Below are 25704 nucleotides of genomic sequence, written 5' to 3' on the forward strand. Positions count from 1 at the left end.
CTATCTATCTATCTATCTATCTATCTATCTATCTATCTATCTATCTAGAGAGAATTATTCTCATGCATCTTCTCCTCTTCCCCCCATACTCTGTGATCCAGTGACACTGGGTCCAACAGGATCCGCCATCTCTCGACTCTGGGTATTTTCTCTGGCTGTCCAGAAGGAAAGAGCATCTCCGCTTCCTGGCTTCCTTCAGGTCCCAGCTAAAATGCCACCTACAAGAAGCCTTTCCCGATCCCACTTAGTGCTAGTGCTTTCCCTCTATTGATGTTCTCCATTTGTCCTGTCTGTATCACGTCTGTCCATAGTTGTTTGCATGTTGTCCCCCATTACACTGGGGCTCCTGGTGGGCAGGGGCTGTGTTTTGCTTTTCTTGGTATATCCCTGGCGCTTGGCACCGGGTCTGGCACTTGGGAGCCGTTTAATGTTTGACATTTTGACGAACTGTAATTGGCTCGGAGGGAGGATGGATGTGGGGACAGATCCCTTAGGTGAGGTGAGGGAACTCGCAGCATAGCCTCACACAGCTCAGTAAAACAGGTAGGCAAGATCACTCGCCCGGAGCAAGTCATTTTGGGGTATTTGGGATTTCGGGCGCGAGTACCATTTGAAGTCAGTTCGCTGTCTTCATTCCCCGAGGAAAGAGTTTTCCCCTCAGCTGTCGGTTTCCACGGAAACGAGCCCCACTTCCGGCCTCGAGGTGACGCTTCCCCCCGTCCCCCGAAGCCGCACCCTTTGCCCCGCCCCTGAGCACGCGTGGGGCGCCGCGGGCGCTGATTGGCCCGTTTGAAATGCGCCGGGGCGCGCGCCAGCCTGGTCCTGTTTTCCTCGCCGGGCTTGAGAGAAGTGAGTAACCGTTCGGATTGTGTGTCCGGGCGCTCTCGGGGACCCGAGCGAGGCGACCGCGACCCCGCAGGCTTCCCGCCAGCTCGTCCCGAGCTCTCCCGGCCACCTGCCGCCGATAGAGCGCCCACTCTGCGGCCATGAAGCCAGCGTGAGTGTCCGGGTGGGGTAGCGGGACTTAACAGCTGGGCTGGGGACAGGGGGACGGCGGGAGAGGAGGGGCGGGAGGGCCCGAGAGCTGGAGGCCGAAGCGGGACCCCGGGGCGAGGCGAGGCTAGCCAGGCTGGCCCCCTCTTCTCGTCCCGGAACGGCGATCCTCGCGAACGCCACCACCCGGGCTCCCGCCTGGGCCACAGCCCGGGAAGAGAAGAAGAATCGGGTGCGTGGGGCAGTGCCTCCCCGCCTCCTCCCTCAGGTCTGGGGATGGGAGGCGTTCCCCTCCCCCCAGTTGTCTCCATCCTCCGGGCTCCCGAAGCCCTTCCCCATGGCTTGCCCCGCCTCTTCCCACAGCCCCCAGACTTTGCTCAGGCAAACATACGTGAGAGTTAACGAACACCAGCTGCCCTGCCCCTCACCACCCCCAGGTCCCCTTCCCCATCATGTTCTGTGCCCTTCTGAGAAGAGGTCAGAGCACCCCCGCACGGACTGACTTCTTGCCTCTTGAAGTTTCATTTTTATTCATATATTTTGTTTTTACATCACCTTGTATATCTGAATTAACCCCTCCCCTGTGAGTCATCTATCCCTCTTTTTAAAAAAAGGGGGAGGGAAGCAGTTCAAAACCAAACTATAAATCGAATTTTTTTTTTGTTTTTTTGCTAGCAATGGGATTAAATAACTTGCCCAGGGTCGCACAGCTAGTAAGTGTCAAGTGTCTGAGGTCGAATTTGAACTCGAGTCCTCCTGACTCCAGGGTCGCCGCCCTTATCCACTGCGCCACCTAGCTGCCCCCACATTCACTTTTTCTGATGGCATATTGCAATACTGCGTTCCAAAAGTCTTAGTGCTTTGTTAAACTGCTAAGGTTTTTGGGACACCCTGTTATTTCACATTGGTAGTTCCCCTCTATCACTTCTCTCCCTCCTTCATCCTCCCTCTCCCCAGGCCAAGAGACTAGCACTTTTTTTTATTTAGAGGTACTTGGTGGGGAGGGTGTTGTGTGTAGGTCTTGTTTTGTTCTGGTCTTAAAAACGATAATACTGGTATTGCCTGGAGGTAAGAAAGAACTGCACCTGGACCTGTCTCTGCCACATTCTGTATAACCTTGGACAAGACACTTAGCCTGTGTACACCTTACGTTTTCCCATAACAGGGATAGCAGTTACCACTTCTGCTTCACAGTATTGCTTTGAGAAAAGCCTTTAAAGTGGTAGATATGGGCTGTTATTGAGTACTGTTAGATGATGTACTGTTATTTAATTGCCTGGGAATCAGAGTAGCCAAGTCTAAAGAAGCTCATTTGTAGGGGTGATTTTTTTTTTTTAATTGGAGCAACTCTGGAAACTCTTTACTAAGGCATAAAAGGTTTGTGATCTGCATCTGTGGAATGAGCTCCCACACCATTAAAATCACAGATCCTTGATGACAGGACGGTCAAGTCCTACCTCTGACACTTAATGAGCTGTGTGACCATGTCATTTAAGGGGAGGGAATGTAATAGGCCTGCACTTTGCAAATATTATCTCTATATTTTGCAAATATTATTTGCAACATATTTCAGATATTATCTCTATGAGTCTCTATATAAAATTATAGCCCTATATGTAACTCTCTATAACTATAATTTAGATATGAGCTGCCCGTGAAGGAGAGTGGCCAGTTTCCTCTTTAATAGATTACTATTGATGAGCTCACAGTTCCAGACCAAGTAATAGAAACTATATACATAGTGAAATACATTGGGATGGAAGTAAAAAAGAAAACCTAAGTCAACAAGTAAGAAATTTTACAGTTTAGGGTCAAAATTACTTGAATAAGAAGCATGACTTTTTGTGGGGAGGAAATATGGTATTTGGTCTGAGCATTCAACCATGAACCCCCCTCTGTTTCACCTATTGTCATCAGGCTTTTCCCTACCACCTTACTGAAACTGCACACCACTGTTTAATTATTTGCAAAATTCAATGTTTTTAAAAGTCATTGTTGTTCACTGACCTTTCTTCAACTTTTGACTATTGACCTGATGCTCCTATTGGTTACTGTTTCTTGTTGGCTTCTCCTATTCATCCATGACTCTTTGCTATGGACATTCTTAAGGGTCTGTCCTTGGTTCCTTTCAATCAAAAATAATTTATTAAGAACCTCCTATTACCATACATTGGAGATACTGGTACAAAAAAATGAAACAATTCTTACAGGATGCTTACAGTCTCAAGGTGAAACAAGCACAAGTATATATAGAGTCAAGATGGAGACTACAGACGCATTTGTTAAATATAAGGTGGTCTGGAAAAGAGGACACTAGCAGTTGGGATCAGGAAAGAAGGGGGATTCTGTGAGGTGGAGATGATGAGTGAGGACACTCCATATGTGAGGGACAGAATACAAAGGCACAAAGATGGAATAGGAATTGTTATTTGAGGAACATAAAGAAGGCCAGTTTTTAATTGGGTCCTGGAGTGCAAGAGAGGAAGTGAAGTCCATTGAGACTGGAAGGATGGATTGGGACCAGGTTTCTATATAGGGACTTCAAAAGCTAAAACACGAGAGTTTATGTGTGATCTTAGAAGAAATTGATTGGTGGTTGTCCTTCATGCTTGAAGAAGACCAAAATGACATTGATATGTCTGGGTCAAGGTACAATATGTCTGACGGTGGCTGATCAGACTAGTGGGAGCTCAGAAGGCTCTACCACAGATCAGGTACAAATAGTCCACATGAACATTTGGAGTAGAGATGTCTATAAATTTGCACATCTCATGTTTCTTTTCAGCTACTGCAATTCTGCTTTACTCATAGAGCACAGCATCTTCTTTGTGGGCATGCCTTGCTGGGCAGCCCTGGGCCAATGTCTCCCATGTCTCATAATAGATTCCATTGTTCTTCAGAGAGACCTTGAGAGTGTCCTTGTATCCTTCTGACTTCTATGTGAGGACTTGCCTTGTGTGAATTCTCCAAAAAATAGTCTTTTAGGCAAACGTACAGTTGATATTTGAACAGTGTGAACATCCCAATTGGAGTTGTGCTGTATGTAGTAGAGTTTGAATGCGTGGCAATTTAGCTTGAGAAAGGACCTCAGTGTCCAGTACCTTATTTTGCCAGAGTGGTCTTCAGAGTCTTCCTAAGACAGTTCAAATGGAAGTGATTCAGTTTTCCTAGAAGAAATAGGGAGCCACTGGAGTTGGAGTAAGAAAGTAATAACTTCGTCAGCAGTTTGCAAGGTAGACTAGAATGGGGAGAAATTTAAGGCAGGAAAACCAATAAGGTGGCCTTTAAAGTAATGCAGGCAAGAGTTGATGAGGGCCTGAATTAAGCTTGTCGCTGTGAGGGTAGACAGAAGTGGTCAGATACTGAGAATCAAGGAGGTAAGAATGGCTAGATTTGGTAACTGTTGAATATGTGGGGTGAGGGAAAGTAAGGAATTGAGAATAATGCCATCTACCCAGTTGCACGTAATTTGGAATCTTGTTTTTTACTTTTCTCACTCACTTTTCACATCTAATCCACTATTAAATCATGTTAGTTCTACCTTTTTAGCATCTCTCATGTCTTTATTCCTACTTCTCTTATCCCGCTACTCTGGCAGCTACATGGCGAAGTGGTTAGCATGCTGGGCCTAGATTCAGGAAGATTCCGGAGTTCAAATTTGGCCTCAGACACTAGCTGTGTGACCTTGGGCAAGTCATTTAACCCTGTTTGTCTCAGTTTCCTCATCTGTAAAATGATCTGGAGAAGGAAATGGCAAACCACTCCAGTATCTTTGCCAAGAAAACCCCAAATTAGGGTCATGAACAGTAGGTCACTACTGAAAAAGAACTGAACAACAAAATCCTGCCACTTACCTAGACTAGTGCAATAGCTTTCTTAAAGGTCTTTTTTGCCTGCACTTTCCTTCCTCCAACCCAAACATTGTATCATAGCCAGAATAACTTTTCCAATAACTTTTACTTATTTCTTACTGTCTGGTAAATAAAGATGTTTCCTTTGCCTGGCATTCAAGGGTTGCCACAGTCCAGTGCCACCTTACTTTTTCGGCCTTGTCCCATATTGCTTCCTTCTGTGTGCTCAATTCTCTGCTTCATGGGTACCACCTGCCATTCTCCTGCTGTGTTCATTCTATTCCCTACTCTAGGAATAACCTACCTGCTCCTTATCTGTGGAATTTCTACCCATTTTTTAAAAAGCCATCTCTGATATCACTTCCTCCATGAACATCTTTGAGAACTGCTCTTTACTTCTGCTTTAATAACATTGTTTTGTTTGGACCTCTCAAACTTTGTTTCATAAGTCTCATATGCTTAGTTGTAACATTGTGTGTGATGATTTTGTGTTTTGATATTTTATCTCTACTAGACTGTATGCTTCATGAGGACAAAGACCTTGTTTTGTATGAACTTTGTATCTTAGTGATAAGCACAGAGATTTACATATAGGAGGGACGTAAGTGTATGTTGAATGTTAAATTTAGTGAGCACCTTTTGCATGTATAGCATTGTGTTAGGTACTGTGAGGGGCACAAAGATGAATTAGATGAATTTTTTTCCTCACAAGGAGAGAAAATGTAGGGGAGTTAGGACATACACATAGGCAACTGTGCAATAAAGTATCAGATCAATGCATAGGAGAGGAACAAAGGTCAGTGGGATTTAGAGGAAGGAGACCTTGATTTTTTACTAGAGAGATTGATCAGGAATGGCTTCATGATAGAGGAGGCAAAGGGGGTTTTGAAGGACGAATCTGATTTCAGCATGTAGTAATGAAAAAAAATCAGTTTTTTTCTTGAATCGTTAAACATCATTTCCTTCGTCAAGAAAAAAAAATATCCTTTTTCTATGGAGTTTTTTTGCCTCGACATTGACTTATTAGATTGATAACATTGGACTTAGTTTTCTTGTTATTTGAGGCTTTTTGCAGATGAGGGTAAACAGTGTTTACCTTCAGCTCTTAGTTATATATACATTTTCAATTTGGATTATTCTCTGCAAATTTTATGTCAGCCACAAGCAAAACCAAACTAATTTTAATATTAACTTATAAGTCTAATTTTTTAAAACTTCTTTTGGAGTCAGTAGTAATAGTTAACATGCATTCCATTCATTAAGCACCTACTATATGCTAGGCATTGTGCTAAGCACTGGGAATACAAGTAAGAAAAAGAAAGACATTTCCTATTCTGAAGGAGCTTACAATCTAATGAAAGAACACCACACAGAGAAGGAAGCTGAAAAGCACGTATGGGTGGGTGGGCTGGCAAGGGGCTGATAGATGCACCATCAGATATTAAATCCTTTTTTTTTTTTTTTGCTTTTGTCAAAAAAGTTTTATTTATTTTGAACTTAGGGGAAACAATTATTTCCATATACACAGCACAAGATAATGATAGGATTCAATATAAAACCATAAATTTCCATCTTATACTATGTAATAAATACTCAGACGGTATTATATTCAGTGGAGTTGAAATCTAGCAGAGCCACTGATGAAAAATGGAGTCTCCTGGAAACTTCTGAGCCTTCTCTTAAAGCTCTAGTCCTCCAATCAGAGGGGAGGGGCAACTGAGGGGGTTTAAGAAGGTGTCAGGTATCAAAAATTGAGTTAGTCTGCATGATGGTGAGATTTCCTGTGATCAGGTTATCCTGAGAGGGGCAAGAGGTTCCATAGCACCACACAGAGCTGCTGATGGCCTTGACATTCATAGTGCCTTGTTAATATTCCATTATGTATGGACTGGAGTGAAAGTTTATTATCATTGTATATTTTTTTTTTACCATTAATAAGGAAGAATTGTATAAAAATAGGAAATTAAAGGGAAGAATTTGTTTTTGTATGCTGACTTTGCACTAAGATTTTGGTTTCTTCTATGACCAGGAAAAGTAAAACTCCTAGGAAGCCACTTCTAAAGAAAGGAACCCAAGCAAGTCTCAAAGATCCAGTTGGGGTAAGGTTGCCTTGTCTAATTTCTTTTAGCTTTGCTTTTCTGTGCTATATTTTACTACTTAAGGGATTAAGAAAAAAAATGTGGAAACAAATTAAAGAGAAATAGGAGTTTCTATGGCCAAAGAATTCATCATTTTGTGGCCAACCTATTGGTAATGAGCCTCAGCTAGGGTGGTTCTTAGATAGTAGGTACAGTTTGTCTCTGGGTACTCTGAGCCCTCTAGTTTGGTAGAACATGCCAGAGCTTGTGTTCTATTGGTGTGGCCTTTTAGAACCCCAAGTTTAAACCATGCCATGATCACATAGTATAGTGAAAAGGGCACTCTGTATTTGGAGTCAGGAAAAATCTGGGTTTGAATCCTGTTCAGTAGCAGTAGAAGTGTGACTGTGAGCAAATTGTTTTATTCTCTCTGTGTCTCAGATTTCCCCATCTATAAAATGAGATTACTGTTACCTGTGGTACCTGCATCACAGAGTGGTCATGATCAAATGCAATTATGTAGTAAAAGCATTAGATGGAATCCTTACTTTTGTGGATCAGGAAAAAGAATAGATGGGAGAGGATATAAGAATTGACTGTACTAAGTCCTAATTATTAATTAAGCCATGTTTCCATTCATTGTAAAGCTTGCAAGTTTATGTTTTTCAGTTCAAAATAGTGCTTCATTTTAATGATATTCTTTATCTTGGGCTCATAAATCTACCACTATTACATAGTGAGAGGCATCTCTGCATTTCAGAATCTGCCCCACCCCCATCCCAGTTTCAGAGGAGTGCAGTACGATGATTAATTTAAAAGTTTTGACTTCATGCTTATTAGAAGATATACCAGAATCATGGAATCTAAGTGAGAAGGGACCCCAGAGACCCTCTATTTCTACCACATTCTCAGCAAGCTTTCATTTGAAGACCTAGTAATGAGATTTGCCCCTCAGCAGCAGAGTAGTTCAAATTGTTAGGAAGTTTATCTTGTTTGGAGGTTTAATTTGCCTTTTTGCATCTTCTTGATTGCCTTTAGTTCTATTCCCTGGGACCAAGGATAACAGCTCCCCCAGGTTCCAGTGCCTTTCATCTGAGATTTACTTTATATTTATACTGTAGATCAGAAGTGTCAAAGGGATGACAAACTGCTTTACCACGCAACCATATTAAAATGTAATTGGGAGGAGCAGCTAGGTGGTGAAGTGGATAAGAGCCCTGGACTCAGGGGCACTTGTTCAAATCCAGGCTCAGTTACTTGACACTTGTTGCGTGACCCTGGGCAAGTCGCTTAACCTTGCTGACCCCCAAAAAATATAATTGGACAAAATAAATAAAAATACAGTAAAATAGAGGGAGCTACATTTTAAATTATGACAAAATTGCATTTGGAAACTTAAGTCAGTATGTAGTCTGCAGGGATCCTTATGCTTGGTTTAGTGGCCTCTGTTTCTATTTGAGTTTTGACACCACTGTTATAGATATCTTATGTATACATAGGTGTTTTTTTTTTTGCATGTTCTGCCCTCCAGTAAAATAAAATGAGGGACTTTATTTTCTTTCTTTATATCCCTAGCACTTAGTGCAGTGTCTGTCACATAGTAAATAATTAATATATGCTTACTGACTGAAAAAAAGTCTTAATTCTTAAATTTTTCTTAGAGTCCTTCTTTGTACTTAATGGTTCCTTTCACAGCAATACTTCCCTAGAGCTGCAAATATTTCCTTTCTACTTTCAAGTGTAGGCCTGTGAGTTTAAATTTGACTTCTGCATATAGTATATCAGTTGATGGAAGTTTTGTATGCTATAGAATGTTGTGCTTCAGAGTTATACTCAATCATGAGTTGAAGAAAGATGCTTTGAACATAATGAATAACTTTTACCAGTATTTGAAACTAAATATTAAATTTTACTTCTGTTTATTTATATTAATTGTTAAGTTTGCAAATTTAATTGTTGCACATGCCAGAGGTCCTATTACTGTTGATTATTAATTGTGTTTTAAGTTTTTATTATGAAAACCTATTTTAATTTAACCTTAGACATGTGAAGTTTTGAAAAGTAGTTAATTTTAAGTTGTAATTCAGTTTTTGTGCGTGCCTTTTTCCATCCTAAGTGGTATGTTGTTTTCATTGTCATTTCAAAATTATAAGTTCTTTTTTTAAAAATTGATAAGCCTATAAGCAAAAAGTTATCTGCACATAAAGAATTAACACTTCATTCTTTAAGGGAGTTTTGATTAGTTTTAAATAAATAGCAGTTTGGGTATTCTTTCACTTCAGGTATACTGCAGGGTTCGACCACTGAGCTTTCCAGATCAGGAGTGCTGCATCGAAGTGATCAGTGACACTACAGTTCAGCTTCATACTCCTGATGGATACAGAATAAACAGAAATGGAGACTATAAGGAGGTACTAGTTTATATTCATGAAAAGGAAACTTGAAGGAGCTTTTATGTAGCTGATTTTTCATTAAAGTTTCATGAACTGCTTTTGTTTCTCCCCCTTTTGTTGGTTATAGCCAGCAACCAATCACTCTTGATGTTGTTAAAATTCATTTAGTCATAAAGTACACTGATAGAAGTTTTTGGTGTGTGTAAAATATAACAACTAGTGTAATCACAGTTATCCAGGTTTTTGATTATTATGTATAAATACAGGCATAAATTATTGTGGCGTTATGGATGCAGAGTGGTACAGTGGAATGGAGTAAGTGCTGCAATAAAAGTGAGGAGACAGGTTTGAACCCTTACTTTCCTAAACACTAATTGTGTGACATGGAATCCTATGATTTCCTGGGTTAGCTTTATGCTTTACATTTTGAAGTTGAACATTTGAATCTTTATTTTAGGCATTCTACACTAAGAGAGTGTGGTGTAGGGGAAAGCGTGTTGGATCTAGGAGAAACCTAGGCTTAATTCTCCCTCTGATGCTAGTTGAGAGAATTTGGGCTAATTACTTAATTTCTCTGAGCTTCAGTTTCATTATCTGTAAAAGGGCAATAATACCTACCTTATGGTGGTAAGGCAAGCAGTCTGTAAACTATAAAGTATTATAATAAATATGAATTATTTTATCATTTAGGTGAATCACACTTTTGAATGAATTTTAATTAAGATGAAGACTGTAAACCTCTGTGTGTCTGAGGAAACTCTTTAGGATTTGTCTAAGAATTGGATTGGTAGTTGATTTAATGAAAGTTCCTACACTGGGAGTTTCTCCTAAAAAAAATTGTAGCACCTTTGTGTGTTCCTGTAATTCTCAAAATTAAGCTTGGAGAAATAATTATTAGACATTAGCTATGAGAAAAAGGGATTGTTAATAGGTTTATAATATTAACAAAATATTGGTTTATCTTTGCTTTATTAGCATAACTATTGTTTTAGTAAAAATAATTTCATTTTTATGAATATTTTATGTAAGTGCTCATGAATGAATTTTATTTGGATTTCAACTTGTTGAAGTAACAGCATCATGAGGGAGAGACAGACAGCATGTATGAAGCAAGTCAAATCACTACCACCAAATTGACTAGCATCTCTCCTCAGACCCTGATGAAGACAGCCTTGAGTTCTGAACCCAAGTGTGTTGGGAATTAAAGTGTCCCCTAAACTACCAGACCTGCGTCTAGCTCAGACCTTCCATTATTGAAGGGAGAAATAATGGAAAAGGGGCCCACTTTTCTCATCACCTTGTGCAACAACTGCTGACTAGCTGCTACCCATATTGGGTGGATAAGCACAAGAACTCTTTGAGTAGATCGCTGGTCTTGCTTCCAACCCAGCCCTCATGGTCATCATCCAAGGAAACAATTCCTGTGCAGAAGGGGTTAGCCATCTCCACTAGCCAATCAACTGCCACTCAAAGGGAAGGCAAACCAACCTACCTAAAAGCAACTAGAGGGAGAGATCACTGTCTCCGTTCAGACTTTGGTGGAAACAACCTAGGACCCTGAATCCAAGAGCTTCCAACCTAGTACCCACAGCTATTGTTTTGGGAAGGAAACCCCTATGGAGATGGAGCTGAGTGACTGCTCCTGTAGATGCTATGGGCATTTGAAGACCTAAAAAAGAAAAGTTCTTGTTATCTAAGAATCAATTGATTCTTTATCACAAACTGATATGATTTTATGAGTGGAAATAACATTTAAAGAAGGGATATGACCATATCCTTTGCCACTGCATTCAGAGAGCCATGGGACCTTTCCTTCTGTCTTGCAGCTAAAACCTTCTGAATGTGTTGTTTCCCATATAGAATGTCAGCTCTTTGAGAGTAGGGATTCTCTTGCTTAGCACATAATAAGCACTTAGTAAATGCTTTATTTGTTCATCCATCTCCATCCTTGAAATAAATCAAAGCATTGGGGTTGCGCTATGCCATCCTTAATGGGTTCTTTTGAGCCCTAAATAGAAAGAAGGAAAAGCTGATGAGCACATATTAAAGGTTTCTTGTGTTGAAAATTATGCAAATCTGATTCTATGAAATGTTATATACTTTCCCACTTTATTATAAAAGTATGAGCCTATTTCTGATAGAGATTTATTTTATTAAAAATAATTTGAGGTTTTTGTTACAGTAATGAAAATATTCACCCCTTATAGCATCATTATAGTGTGATAATGCTTTTTTTTTTTTAAGCGAATTAACAAAAAAGATTGAAAATGAAAGGATTTGAATTTTTCTTTGGCTGTTTATAGAAGTTCAGTTCAAAGAAAGCTTCAAACTTTGTTGAAATTTATTAGTCTTCTAACCTGGTAACATGGTCATTCTTAAGCATGTACAGTTCTTATTTTTTCCTCCTTCACAGACGCAGTATTCCTTTAAACAAGTATTTGGCACTCTTACCACTCAGAAGGAGCTCTTTGATGTTGTTGCTAACCCTTTGGTAGATGACCTCATTCATGGAAAAAATGGTATGGTATTTGGGATTTTCCCTGGCTAAATTTGCATTGGAGCTTCAGCTTCATTCTGTTAAAGCAGTGTAAATAAGTTAGCTGCTTTTTTTTTTGAGCTCATTCCCCCCCCCCCCACCAATCTGTGGTTTCATTGATGTAGAGAACTCAGTGTCGAACTTATTCTGCCTGTGTGAGTTGAGCATCTTCTTTGCAGCTTCTGGTCTTACTGTTTTACTTAGGGACATCAAGAGGTTAGGTGACTTGCTTAGAGTAGTGTAGTTAGTATGTGTCAGAGGCAGGATTTGAACCTAGATCTTCCTGACTTCAAGATAAGTTCTTTACTCATGCTGCCTCTCAGTTTTCATTATTTTCTGTGAATTTACAAAACATATATATTATATAACAATATAATCAATTCTGAGTAGGGAAGCTACATGTTACATGTTTAGAATTTTTCCATAATTGTGACTTTTCATATTATAGGTCTCCTTTTCACCTATGGTGTTACAGGAAGTGGAAAAACCTACACGATGACTGGTTCTCCTGGTGAGGGGGGTCTTCTTCCTCGTTGTTTGGACATGATATTTAATAGTATAGGATCATTTCAAGCCAAGCGATATGTAAGTGGCTTTTTCTCGTATCCAATTAGTGGCTACTACATACTGACTTATTTGATAAAATGGATGCTACATTATCACAGTGTACTAATAGCACTTTGTACATAATAGACCTTTAATGGTCAGCTAATGGATGATTTATTTATAAAAGCTAAATTACTTGACCATTTTTTAAAACCCTAAGTTTTAACTCTGTTTAGAGATGTGCCATGTTGTTTAGCTCAAGTACATACCCTAATGTGTCATTTTTAGGTTTTTAAGTCCAATGATAGGAATAGTATGGATATCCAGTGTGAAGTCGATGCCTTATTAGAACGACAGAAAAGAGAGGCCCTGCCCACTCCAAAGACTCCTAGCAAGTAAGTAAATTTCTGCATAAAATTTGATCAGAAGATCATTTGGTGTCTCAGACATGTGGCACAGTTTATTCCATCCCAGGTGTGAAAATCAGCATGAGTGTTTGTTGTAGTGGGACTGAAGCAGAAAATTTCTTATTTATGTATTTGACCAAATGTGCCCTATGTGGCTCTGATGCAGAAGAACAGTAGCCTGTTTTTTGTAATTTAGAGGATTGGACTAAAACTGTTTTTATCTTTGTTTTTATAGACGACAGATTGACCCAGAGTTTGCAGATATGATAAACGTACGAGAGTTTTGCAAAGCAGAAGAAATTGATGAAGACAGTGTCTATGGTGTATTTGTATCTTACATTGAAATTTATAATAACTACATATACGATTTATTAGAGGAGGTACCATTTGATCCTATAAAACCAAAGTAAGTAACTTTCTTAGTTTTATACTTAGATATGTAGTTATATTAGTGTATCTCACAATATAATGTGCTAATAATATGCAGGTGGGATGTTTCATTCAAGAAATACAATAGTCACAATATTTAACTTCAGATTTACTCTCGAAGAGACAGTGTGGTATGGTGGCTTAGAGAGCCAGCTTTGAAGCCAGGTAGACCTAGGCAAGATCCTCAACTTAGTGCCAGAGAAGGTGCTACCTTGCATTGATGGAGCAAGTTTCTACACTTGGAAATTCCTTATATTAGTGAAATCACAGTTCTAGTTCCTATCCCTATTACTCTTGAATATACAAATTTAGCTCCAGGCCATATTCTGAGAATATTTCTCAGCAAACATTATTGTTTGATCGTTATGTTTCAGCAAAAATATTCATGAGCTCTGGACTCAGGAATTGAACTCAGGAAGAACCTGGCCTTGATGTTACCAGATTTTCAGCTTGTTGTATTTGTGTTCAACATGGTTGAAACTTGTTTCAAGTGTCTGCAGAATAATAATAGCTCCAAGTTATATAGTGCTTTTTGGTTTACAAAACACTTTATGTTTAGTGTTTTCTTTTTGTCTTCACAACTACCCTGTGAGGTAGGTAGTATAAGCAGGACTAGTGTATCCTCATTTACAAAGTGAGGAAACAGAAACTCAGAGAAATAAAGTCACCTACGTAGGAAGTAGAAGCGAATTGTAGTCCTAGTCCATACTTATTTTTAGATAGTAACATTAATAGCAGATGCACAAGACAAGTTGGATTTTTTTAATCCAATGTGAATATATATATATAAATATATATATATGCATGTATATATGTGTATATGTATATAACAAATTGATTATGTGTGTACTTCAGTTATAAATAATATCAGCCTAATATCTGTCGATTGATTGTACTCATGTTGACGCTTCAACTTAACTGCTTTTCGTTGACTGCCTTCATTAGGAGTACTTAGAACATTAAAGAATATAAATTGTGTTTATATTTACTCTTTTGTTCCCAGTTTTTAAAAATTATCTTTTTAAAAAAATCCTTTTCACTTCCAATATATCCCTCTCAAAAAGAAAATGGGGAAAAAAAAGCTTTTCAGCAAAACTGAGCACCGCATCATCTGAATCTGATTGTATGTGGTATTTCATACTCTGAATCCCCCAGCTTGGAAAGAAGGGAAGTAGGTGAATTTTCTCACCCTTTCCACCAAGGTTCAGTTTTGATTTTTTTTTTTTGTTATTTCCATTTACATTGTTGTCTCATAATTTATTTTAAGTATCTTTTTGATGTCCTAAAAAACCTTTAATGAGGATAGCAGTCATTAGTTGGATAAATCAATAGGTTTAGAAAAATAGTATTAGTATAATCTACTATAATAAGCATTTCATCTTTTTATATTCAAAATTTCAACTGTGACATTCTTAGAAACAACTTAATGAAAGCAACTTTCTCTATGCTTGCCACTTAGCTATGTTTCAAAGCTTAGATGTTTTAGTTTGCCTCTTTAAATTTTAATTCACATGGGACAAACTCAAATGTTCTCCTTTTGAGGGTTGGTAAATGATTGTTTTGAGGAGATCTTTTTCTTTTGCTCTTACTGTAATTTTTAAACATAGTTTCTCAGATAAGAATCTTTACATGTGATTTAATTTCTGAGGTACATCACTATTATCTTTGAATTAAGAAAGATATTTTTAAGTACTTGTAAAGAAAAATAAAGATTTGAAATGTTATAAAATCCAACTTTCTTTAGATGGCCAAATTTCCATCATTTTCCCAGCTTTACTTGTTTCAAGAATACTTGTTTCAGTATGCCTGACTCTTTTTTTGAGTTATGTTTTTCAAGGTGAAATTCAAAAAAGCTTCTTATTTGTGACAGTACTAGTTTTAGGTATATGTTTCAAGACTTCTATTTTTTTAAATGGAAGTGAATATGTTGCACTTGAACTGAAAAATTGCACATGAATATATTTATGGCCCAAAGTCTTTGTAAATGCTGTCATACATTTGTTTAAAAGAGTTCAATATCCCATCATATATATTAAAATGTTGAAAATATTGGTATGGGATGGCTTCTATAGAAACAGTAACTTATACCTTATTCCTTTGGTAGGTGGAACAGTTGCAACACTCCTGTGAGGAACACAGATTTTATGTACGTGACTGTGCTGTCCCTATTCTTAAGGAGATAGTGCACTTTATATTTTAGGGATCAACAACTTTCTGCATGTATGCCAAAGATAGCGCCTGGGCCAGTTTTCATAAATACGCAGGCCATTTGTTATTGTTCTCCCCCTTCTCTACCATTTGACTGGAAGAGTGTGCTGATCTTTGTCACAATTAGTATCTCTGGTCCTCCATACCTTTGGCATGCTAGAAAAAAAATCTTATACTTGGCAGACCACTTTTGTAAGGTTGACTACTGCATATGGGTGGCGTAGATTCCTAAGCTGAATTTCTTCTGCTGTTGCTGTGAAGTTCAGAGCTTATCTCTAACTGCTTATTGCTTATAAAATTAGAGATGTACTAGATGTTGATGTTTAGCCTTTGCATGTGACTTGGCTGTATGTTTGTTTACTTAAGTGTAAAAATGTAGCTTGTGAGGTAGAACAAATCTTTTTTTTCTGTGACATCTGAAGTGTAACTAATACGGTTAAATTCTTTTTTTCTTATCCATGCTCTGTGTGAGATAAATTTTTACCATTAGACAAACAGTTTTGAAGTCTTATGATTGAAAGTCTCACGTAACTTTCTTTATTGTAGACCTCCACAATCTAAAATGCTGCGTGAGGATAAGAATCACAACATGTATGTTGCAGGATGCACAGAAATAGAAGTAAAATCTACGGAAGAAGCTTTTGAAGTTTTCTGGAGAGGTAATAACCATTTCCCGAACTTAATGCCCTACTAAAAGTGCTATTAAGACTTAAACATCAAATACTTCTTAATTTAGCAGAAATAGTATGAAATGAAGGCTTTAAAGGGCCTATTTCAGAATTAACGATTGACTTTTCTGTTATAGGTCAGAAGAAGAGACGCATAGCCAATACTCACTTGAATCGTGAATCCAGTAGGTCACATAGCGTGTTCATCATTAAACTAGCTCAGGCTCCATTGGATGCAGATGGAGATAACGTATTGCAGGTGAAACTGCTTTTTCGGTGTCATTTCTTACATGATTCCAGTGTCCTCATTCTTTGGGGTCCCCTAAAACTATGAGGATGAGCCTTGTTGTAGAATTTATAGGTGGTGATATTTTTTCAGAGTTGATTCATTTTAAATCTCAGTACCTTAACTTGGAAATTTTTTTTTTACAGATCCTTTAAATACCCTTTAATATTAGAAAAATGATAATGTTCATCTCAGATATTTTGGAGTGTATCTTGCTATTCAATATGATATGCATACTCATATTCCCATGGTCTAGTCAGTATAGACTATTTCAGTGCTATTATCAGGTTAGGCCTAGCATACTAATGTAACATGACTCTTCCAGATGCCAACTTATTATAAATTTGGAAATGTTCTACATATTGGTTGTAGGCTTTTAGCATAGACTTTCATACATATTTAACCTTCTGCATCTTGTTATACATTACATTCTAGTCACTAGGCTCCATGGCTTGCTTATTGATCTATTGTCTCTGTTTAAAACAGAGATCATCATAAACCAATGTTGATAAATTTGAATCCATACTTTTTCTGTCAGGAAAAAGACCAAATCACTTTAAGCCAGTTGTCATTAGTTGATCTTGCTGGAAGTGAAAGAACCAATAGGACAAAAGCAGAAGGCAACAGATTACGTGAAGCTGGTAAGCCAAGTTTAGTAATTACTTTACTTTCAATGCCATTCTTTAGAAGTACAGTGTTGTAGAAGAGTGTCTCTGTTGAAATGTTTTCAATTAAAGTATAACTGTTTTCAACTTGTTCAGATCATATCAAGAGACTGAAAAATAAATGTTGATAGTACACTATTTCTTTGCTTCTAATATCTTTTTATTGATAGTTTCACTACAGAGACAATGATCTCTTTCAGAATCAATTAGTTTCAGTAAAATAATATGTAATCTTTGGGAGGTACCCTTTCATAATGGGGGATACCATAAATATCTGTTGTAGTATTTGTTAGGTTGGAAATTGTTGGGCTTCAGTTGTTTAAATTTTGATTATAATAAAAATGAGACTGGAAAGTTTCAATCACAATAGATGTTTTAAATACACATTTGCATTTATAAATAACAGGTTTTGTTTGAAAATTATTTCATAAACTCAAAGAATTTGTAGTCAAAAAGGACCTTAGAAATCAACTAACCTAACATCCCATTCAGGAAGAAGTCTTTTCTGCAGCGTCCTTTACAGATGCCATACAACCTCTGTGTAGTATATTGGAGGGTCTATACCACTATTGGATACCTCTTTTTATTCATCTTTTCTTCCTTTTATTGAACAAAATCTTCTGCTTTGTAACCTTTGCTTAATTTTTTTGTTTAAATGAGAAGAGGTTTTATGCTGTCATAGTATGTTTGAGCTATGAAATTTATGTTTCCCCTAGGCAACATTAATCAGTCACTAATGACACTAAGAACATGCATGGAAGTCCTTCGAGAAAACCAAATGTATGGGACTAACAAGGTGAATGAGAGATTTTTTTCAAGTAGTTGTGTAGTTTTACTTATGTGGTTTCTTTATTTTGACTTGGTAGACAAATCAGTTTGGCATTTAATGTATTTACAGATGGTTCCATATCGAGACTCAAAGTTAACCCATCTATTCAAGAACTATTTTGACGGGGAAGGCAAAGTGCGTATGATCGTGTGTGTGAATCCAAAGGCTGAAGATTATGAGGAAAGCTTGGTAATTTTAATTGACATATTCTTCAGAAGTTTCTGGATCTCTGTAGGAAAACATAAAATTCAAACTTTTATTTGATTAGGAAAATCTCTTGTAAAAATGCTACTTTACTGAGTAATTTCTGAGGCAGCAAATATTTGTATTTCTTACTTGTTTTATATCCTAGCAAGTGATGCGATTTGCAGAAATGACCCAAGAAGTTGAAGTAGCAAGGCCCATAGACAAGGCAATATGTGGTTTAACTCCAGGCCGACGTTACAGAAATCAGGCCTTTAGGGAAGAACTTACACGCCGACTTGAGCTTCGAGGAGGTCCAGTGGGTGATGGTATGATTTGTAATTATATTATTATTCATGCCTTCAAAAGTTACTGAGTCCATGTATTAGCATTCATTTCTTCTTCCTAAAGTAAAACAAAGGATATGGAATTCTAACTAGATATATCATTCAATATTTACTTAACCACTAGAAAATAATTTGAACTAAAGCCTAAATTCGGTTGTTTTGTCCTTTGAGCTCTTTACAGCTTTCATTTCCTAGAAGATATGATTCCTCCGGAGATTAGCTGGTTGTATTCTAAAGCTTTGAGATGTGATAGTGAAACAAACTTGAATAAGTAGCTATCTTTTTTATATAACTGTGTTTTATTTAAATTCATTGATACAGAACAATCAGTTACAGAGATACTTCTGCAGAGTTTTCCACCTTTAACATCATGTGAAATTCTAGATGTCAATGATGAACAGACACTTCCAAGGTTGATTGAAGTCTTAGAAAAACGCCATCATGTTCGACAAATGATGACAGAAGAATTAAATAGACAAGGTAATTTCAATTGAAGTATTTTGTAATTGATATGAGATTTGTAGTAGAATATAATCTTTAGCTGGAATGGCATTTTTTCCCTAGGTGCAGTTCATCATTTGCTTTAGTATTGATATTAGAAATATGTTCTGTCAAGAATAAGAAAATTCATTATGATACAATATGTAATCACACTAGCATTTTATTGATTGATTGATTTATATTAAGGATCCTTTCTTAGAATTTTATCATGCCCATTTTATGGAGCTTCAGGAAACTAGGTAGTACATCATTATTTCTATGACCCATTTTTTCTTTCTTCCTTTTTTTTTAAATTAAAAAAAAATTTAATAACATTTTCCCCCAATTACATGTCAAGACACTTTTTAGCATTTATTTTTTTCTTTTTGGTGAAGCAGTTGAGGTTAAGTGACTTCCCCAGGGTCGCACAGCTACTTAAGTGTCAAGTGTCTGAGACCAGATTTGAATTCAGGTCCTCCTGACTCCAAGCCTGGAGGTCTATGCACTTCGCCACCTAGCTGCCCCTGTAGCATTCATTTTTACAAGATTTTGAGTTCCAAATTTTTCTCCCTCCCTCCCCTCCCCTTTTCCTAAAATAGTAGGCAATTTGATATGTTATACAAGTGCTATTGTGTAAAATGTATTCCCATATTAGTCACAGTTGTGAAAGAAGAAAACAGATCAAAAGAAAAACACAAGAATAAAGTAAATGAAAGAAATATGAATCTGTATTGAGTGTTCATCAGTTATTTATCTGGATATGGATAGCATTTTCCTTTGTGAGTCCTTGTTGTCTTAGATCATTGTGTTGCCCAGAAGTGTCAAGTTGTTCAGAATTGGTCATCACACAGTGTTTCTGAAATTGTGTACAGTGTTTTCCCAGTTCTGCTCATTTCACCGTGTAAAAGTTTGTACAAGTCTTTCCAGGTTTTCCTGAAATCTGCCTGTTCATCATTTCTTATTGCACAGTAGTATTCCATTACATTCAACTTGTTCAGCCATTCTTCAATTGATAGGCATCCCCTCAATTTCCAATATTTTGCCACCAGAAAAGAGCTGCTATAAATACTTTTGCACGTATAGGTCCTTTTCCCTTTTTTTAATGATCTCTTTGGGACATAGACCTAGTAGTGTTATTGCTAGATGAAAGGATATGAACAGTTTGGTTGTCCTTTGGGCATAGTTCCAAATTGTTCTCCAGAATGATTGGATCCTTTTACAACTCCACCATCAATGCATTAGTGTTCCAGTTTTCCCATATCCTCTCCAACAGTTATCATTTTCCGTTTTTGTCATGTTAGCCAATCTGATAGATGTGAGGTGGTACCTCAGAATTGTTTTAATTTGCATTTCTCTAATCAAAAGTAGTTTAGAGCACTTCTTCATATACTTATAGATAGCTTTGATTTCTTCATCTGAAAACTGCCTGTTCATATCCTTTGACCATTTATCAATTGGAGAATGGCTTGTATTCTTATCAGTTTGACTCAGGTCTCTATATATTTGAGAAATGAGTCCTTTATCAGAGACACTATAAAGATTGTTTCCCACTTTTCTGCTTTTCTTCTAATCTTGGTTGCGTTGGTTTTGTTTGTACAAAAGCTTTTTATTTTAATATAATCAAAATTATCTATTTTACATTTTGTAATGTTCTCTATGTCTTGTTTGGTCATGAATTCTTTCCTTCTTTGTAGATTTGACAGGTAGACAATTCTTTACTCTTCTAATTTGCTTATGGTATTACCCTTTATTTCTAAATCATGCATCCATTTTGACCTTATGATGTGAAGTGTTGGTGTATACCTAGTTTGTGTCCTATAGTTTTCCAGTTTTCCCAACAGTTTTTGTCAAATTGTGAGTTCTTGTCCCAAAGGCTGGGGTCTTTGAGTTTATCAAACACTAGGTTACTATGGTTATTGACTACTGTGTCTTGTATACCTAATCTATTCCACTGATCCACCACTGTATTTCTTAGCCACTACCAGATAGTTTTGGTGATTACCACCTTATAATATAGTTTGAGACCTGGTGTTGCAAGACTACCTTCCTTTGTTTTTGTTTTTGTTTTTGTTTTTTTTATTAATTCCCTTTGATATTCTTTACCTTTTTTTTCCCCCCAGATGAATTTTGTTGTTATTTTTTCTAGCTCTATCAAATAAGTTTTGGTAGTTTGATTGGTATGGCACTGTGTAAGTAAATTAGTTTAGGCAGAATTGTCGTATTTATTATATTGGCTCGACCTACCCATGAGTAATTGATATTTTTCTAGTTGTTTAGATCTGACTTAATTGTGTGAAAAGTGTTTTGCAGTTGTGGTCAGATAGTTCCTGGGTTTGTCTTGGCAGGTAGACTCCCAAGTATTTTATATTGTTTACAGTTATTTTAAATGGAATTTCTCTTTCTGTCTCTTGCTGCAGGCTTTGTTGGTTGTATAAAGAAATGATTTTATATAGGTTTATCTTATATCCTGAAACTTTGCTAAAGTTGTTAATTATTTCAAATAGTTTTTTAATTGATTCTCTAGAGTTCCCTAAGTTTACATCATGTCATCTGCAAAGACACACTAGCCTTTTAGAAGAAGGCCCCAGGGAAACAAAAGTTGTAGTGTCCGTACTATTTGCATTCTTTTCTTTTGTTACTTCTGATGGATCTTAAATCTGGCTCTGAGTGATGTTCTGGAGCCACTGAATTACTCAAAATGAGGAAGGTTTGATTATGATAAACTTTAGAGAAATTAGATCCAGAAATAATTTTTGCATTGAAAGTCTATGATAATTCTAGGTATCATGACTTTCAAAGTTTGCATTTTTGAAGCATATTGTAATTTAAAATCTCAATCCTGGTTGAATTTTGGCCTGAATTTTTAATAATATTAGTTTATCAGCTATAGTAAGAGGTAATATTTGTTTAATGGCAAGTATATCCACAGTCTTCTTTGAACAAAATTGAAACATTTGGGCTTCGGAATAAAAATTACTCTTGTAAAAACTTTTCTGTTACAGTGATTGCTTTTAGAGCCATGTTGCAAGACTTTGATAATGCTGTTTTAAATAAGGAAAATTATATTCAAGGAAAACTGAATGAAAAGGAAAAAGTGATCTCAGGGCAGAAAGCTGAAATAGAACGACTGGAAAAGAAAACTAAAACTTTGGAATATAAGGTTTGTTGTTGGGTTACTTTAGAGGTATTAGGGTTTAGGGTGGGGTGGGGATGGGGGTGAGGAGGTTTAATGGACCTGTCATTTCATTGGCTTAGGGAATTTTGGTGAGGGACCTCAACCAATGCAGATTAGCAACTGTTTTGCAATTATTATTGTTTTTTAGAGAATTGCCTGGGGGTGCCAAGAGGTTAAATGATTTACCCCCCCAGTTACACAGCCATTGTGTATGTATTAGAGATAGGATTGAAACCTAGGTCTTATTAATTCCCAGGATAGGTATGTAATGTACTACAATTATAGACATATCAGAAACAGTGATTAGTATATGGATGAAGCTAATTCCTAATTGAGGAACTCTTTTCTAGCTCTAATTCCCATGATCCTATAGATATTATTTTCTCATGTCTCTCTTCATATGAAGAGGAAGAGAAATAGAGAAAACATAAAATAGAGAAATGACTTACAGGGGAAACAGAGGCATCTCAGTAGAGTTGAAACAGCATTGATCTTGGAATTCCAAGACTTGGATACAACTACTGACTGTGGTGCTTATCAGCAGTCTGACGATGGGTGAGGGTCTTCTAGCATTAGTTTCCTCATCTGTAAAATGAGGATAATAATACTTGAGCTGCTTGGCTTAGGACATAGTTTTGAGCAAAACTCTTTTCAAACCTTTATGGGTTTCATTAGTGAGCTGCTATTATTTTTTACACAGTTAACATTTTGAGTCAACAACGGGGTTCCCAAAGGAAGATAGAAAGCCAGTAGCTATTATATTCATCTTGTAAAACACTATTCCTCAGTTCTCTTGCTTGTGAGCCAGCCTCAGAGGTGTATTTTCTTCCTCAAGTCTTATGCATGTTCCTAGTTCTACTTCATGACTCAGGGAGGAGAGCTCTACCTTACTAATGCATTTCTGTACCCATTCTGAGAGTAGCTTCCAAAGTTATCATTGTAGGCTTTTGGCTTAGGGAAAAAGCAATTCTCTCCTAAAAGCAAGCAGCTTGACTGAGGGAGAATGATTTGATTGATGTTCTCATTTCCAGGTCTGGAAGGATACGATGAGCCTGTAAAATTAATGTTTAAAGGAAAAGTAACTTTTCTTTTAGTTTTCCTTGGAGCAAATTGGGGAGGAATAGTTTATTTTTCAGCTACATAAATTGTTTGTATTCCAAACATATTGAAGTATAATAATTTGCCTTTCCAGATTGAGATTTTAGAGAAAACTACTACAATCTATGAGGAAGATAAGCGCAATCTGCAACAGGAACTTGAAAACCAAAGCCAAAAACTTCAGCGTCAGTTTTCTGACAAACGCAGACTGGAAGCCCGGCTGCAAGGCATGGTGACCGAGACTACCATGAAGTGGGAGAAAGAATGTGTGCGTAGGAGGATTCATTCTCAAAGTTTGATAAATTGAGATTGCAGATAATTTTTCTGTTTTAAATTTTGTTACATTTGGATAGAGTTAGGTCCTGATAACAGTAATATTCACAACTAAATCAGTTTTTTCTCATCTCCCCACTACTACAAAACACACGAAGTTAGTAACAAATTACGACAAGGTGACAGCTAGGTATAGTTAATTGCCCAGAAGGAACAGGGAAAAGTCACTTTTAAGAGATTGACTGAATAGCAGTTCAATTTTTGGTATTATTAAATCTGAATATAAATTTATGTTGCTAATCTTTAGGAGCGTCGTGTGGCTGCCAAACAGCTAGAGATGCAGAACAAACTCTGGGTCAAAGATGAGAAACTGAAGCAACTCAAGGCTATTGTTACTGAACCAAAGAATGGTAGACCAGAGAGACCATCACGGGAACGAGATAGAGAAAAGATTCCTCAAAGATCAGTTTCTCCATCTCCAATACCTGTAGGTTATTGGTAGTTTGATAATAACAAATATCAAAGAGCATAATTTATAATTACGTTGTTTGATTTATTTTCTATTAAAATATGTTATGTTATTTATTTTTCTACTTCCCTCCCTTAAGGTATAATCTACTAACTTTCCTAAATTATATCCATATTTTTTTCTTTTTGATCCCTCATACTCTGAGGGAACTCCCATTGTGGGAAAATCCCTCCATTGATATAGATTGACGATTTATCTTTAACTTATGGGAGACTGAAAGGTTAAGTGACTTGTCTGTGGTCACATTGCTAGTATATGTCAAAGGCAGTTGTGCCTTATTCTAAGACTGGCTTTTTACTGTGCTACTTAGCCTCTCAAGTTTTTCTTTAAAAATTAGAAATAAATAAGTACACTAAGACATTAACATTAAGTAGTACATTTAGAAAATGTATAGAGTAATATTACAGTAATTGTTAGTTCATTGAATTTCAGTCCATTCTGTTACTCATTAATTTTTCTTCAATTTTTTTAGCTCTCTACTAACTATATTGCTCAGATTTCCAACGGCCAACAACTCATGAGCCAGCCACAGCTTCATAGGCGCTCTAATTCTTGCAGCAGTATTTCTGTAGCTTCCTGTATTTCGGAATGGGAGCAGAAAATTCCTCCGTACAACACACCTCTCAATGTCACATCTCTCGCAAGGCATAGGCAACAGGAGCCAGGACAAAATAAAAATTGTATCGTATCAGACAGAAGGCGAGGGATATACTGGCCTGGAGGCAGGGAGGTGGTTCCCTCTTATAAAAATGAGATAGCGATAGAAGAGGAGCAGTGCTGCAGGGTTAGTGCCAATATTTTAAAGTATTGTAGCTGTAGTTTTTTTTTTTTTTCCTTTTAACTTGATTTAGAACAGGGGTTCTTAACCTTTTTTTCGTGTCATGGACCTCTTTGCAAATCTGGTGAAGCCTATGGACAAGGGGCCTCAGAATAATCTTTGCAAATGCACAAAATAAAATATGTAAGATTACAAAACAAATATATTGGAATAAAGATACAATTTTTTTTCCTCATCCAAGTTTATAGACTTCAGGTTAAGAACCCCTGATTTAGAAGATCATTGGTTAAGCATAGAATTTTAACAATGTAAATAAAGTCAAATCTCTCTGCTTTTAATTTCAGTGCTACTCATTCATATTATCTTAAAATTATGATACTCCATCAAGCCTAAAGAAATACTTTCCTCAGTTTGGACATCTTAGGCATCAGGACTCTTATGACCATTGTTCATTTTGGTGTCCTAGACTTTTTTGAACTATCATGGTAAAGTGATCTAATGAGCATCACACAAACTGTGACTATAAATGTTGAGAACAAAGTTTCAATTTTAGTTTTCTTCTTTATGTGCAGTATTCTCTATTTGCTTTCCTAGCCTCCCATCTCCTCTCCCCCTTAAAGACAAAAATCACTTTACCAAAGATTATAGGATTGTGTTGGTTGGTATTACAATTTTGAATGCTAATAGGTCAATTCTAATTTATCATGGCTTGTCCTAAAAAATTTACAATACATTGTGCACATGAGAGTGGTGCAGGTTTTTTCATACTTTTTGCTCATAACAAGGATTAAGGTAAATAATTTTCTTTTTAATTAAAATGCATTTATTCTGCATTTACTCATTTAGTGTTACTTATTTAAATTAGTAAAATCTTAGTTTATTTGGTAGTTTATTTTATTCTAAACTCCAGTGTTAAGGGATGGTAGAAATTTTAGGTTTTTGTTCTTTTAAA

General features: G+C 36.9%; 1 protein-coding gene across 9 annotated transcripts in view; it reads left to right on the top strand.

The window, feature by feature from the left end:
- KIF23 (kinesin family member 23) overlaps positions 1-25704 on the top strand; it is a 136660-nt gene that overhangs the window by 103098 nt on the left and 7858 nt on the right. For 5 of the 9 annotated variants that reach the window (XM_027851748.1, XM_027851751.1, XM_027851749.1 and 2 more), the window contains 18 exons: positions 6874-6943; positions 9205-9333; positions 11729-11834; positions 12300-12436; positions 12686-12792; positions 13040-13210; positions 15338-15379; positions 15988-16100; positions 16247-16368; positions 16934-17036; positions 17777-17856; positions 17959-18078; positions 18242-18401; positions 18741-18899; positions 21902-22059; positions 23267-23440; positions 23753-23932; positions 24447-24758. In XM_027851748.1, coding sequence (XP_027707549.1) covers positions 6874-6943; positions 9205-9333; positions 11729-11834; positions 12300-12436; positions 12686-12792; positions 13040-13210; positions 15338-15379; positions 15988-16100; positions 16247-16368; positions 16934-17036; positions 17777-17856; positions 17959-18078; positions 18242-18401; positions 18741-18899; positions 21902-22059; positions 23267-23440; positions 23753-23932; positions 24447-24758 — 2443 coding nt within the window. Of the gene's footprint in view, positions 1-889; positions 998-6873; positions 6944-9204; positions 9334-11728; positions 11835-12299; positions 12437-12685; positions 12793-13039; positions 13211-15337; positions 15380-15987; positions 16101-16246; positions 16369-16933; positions 17037-17776; positions 17857-17958; positions 18079-18241; positions 18402-18740; positions 18900-21901; positions 22060-23266; positions 23441-23752; positions 23933-24446; positions 24759-25704 lie in introns of those variants that run through there. The other 4 variants (XM_027851756.1, XM_027851757.1, XM_027851754.1 and 1 more) reach the window with 4 other exon arrangements.

Source organism: Vombatus ursinus, unplaced genomic scaffold (assembly GCF_900497805.2).
Source record: "Vombatus ursinus unplaced genomic scaffold, bare-nosed wombat genome assembly UNPS02009205.1, whole genome shotgun sequence".
In the NCBI taxonomy this organism is placed as follows: Eukaryota; Metazoa; Chordata; class Mammalia; order Diprotodontia; family Vombatidae; genus Vombatus; species Vombatus ursinus.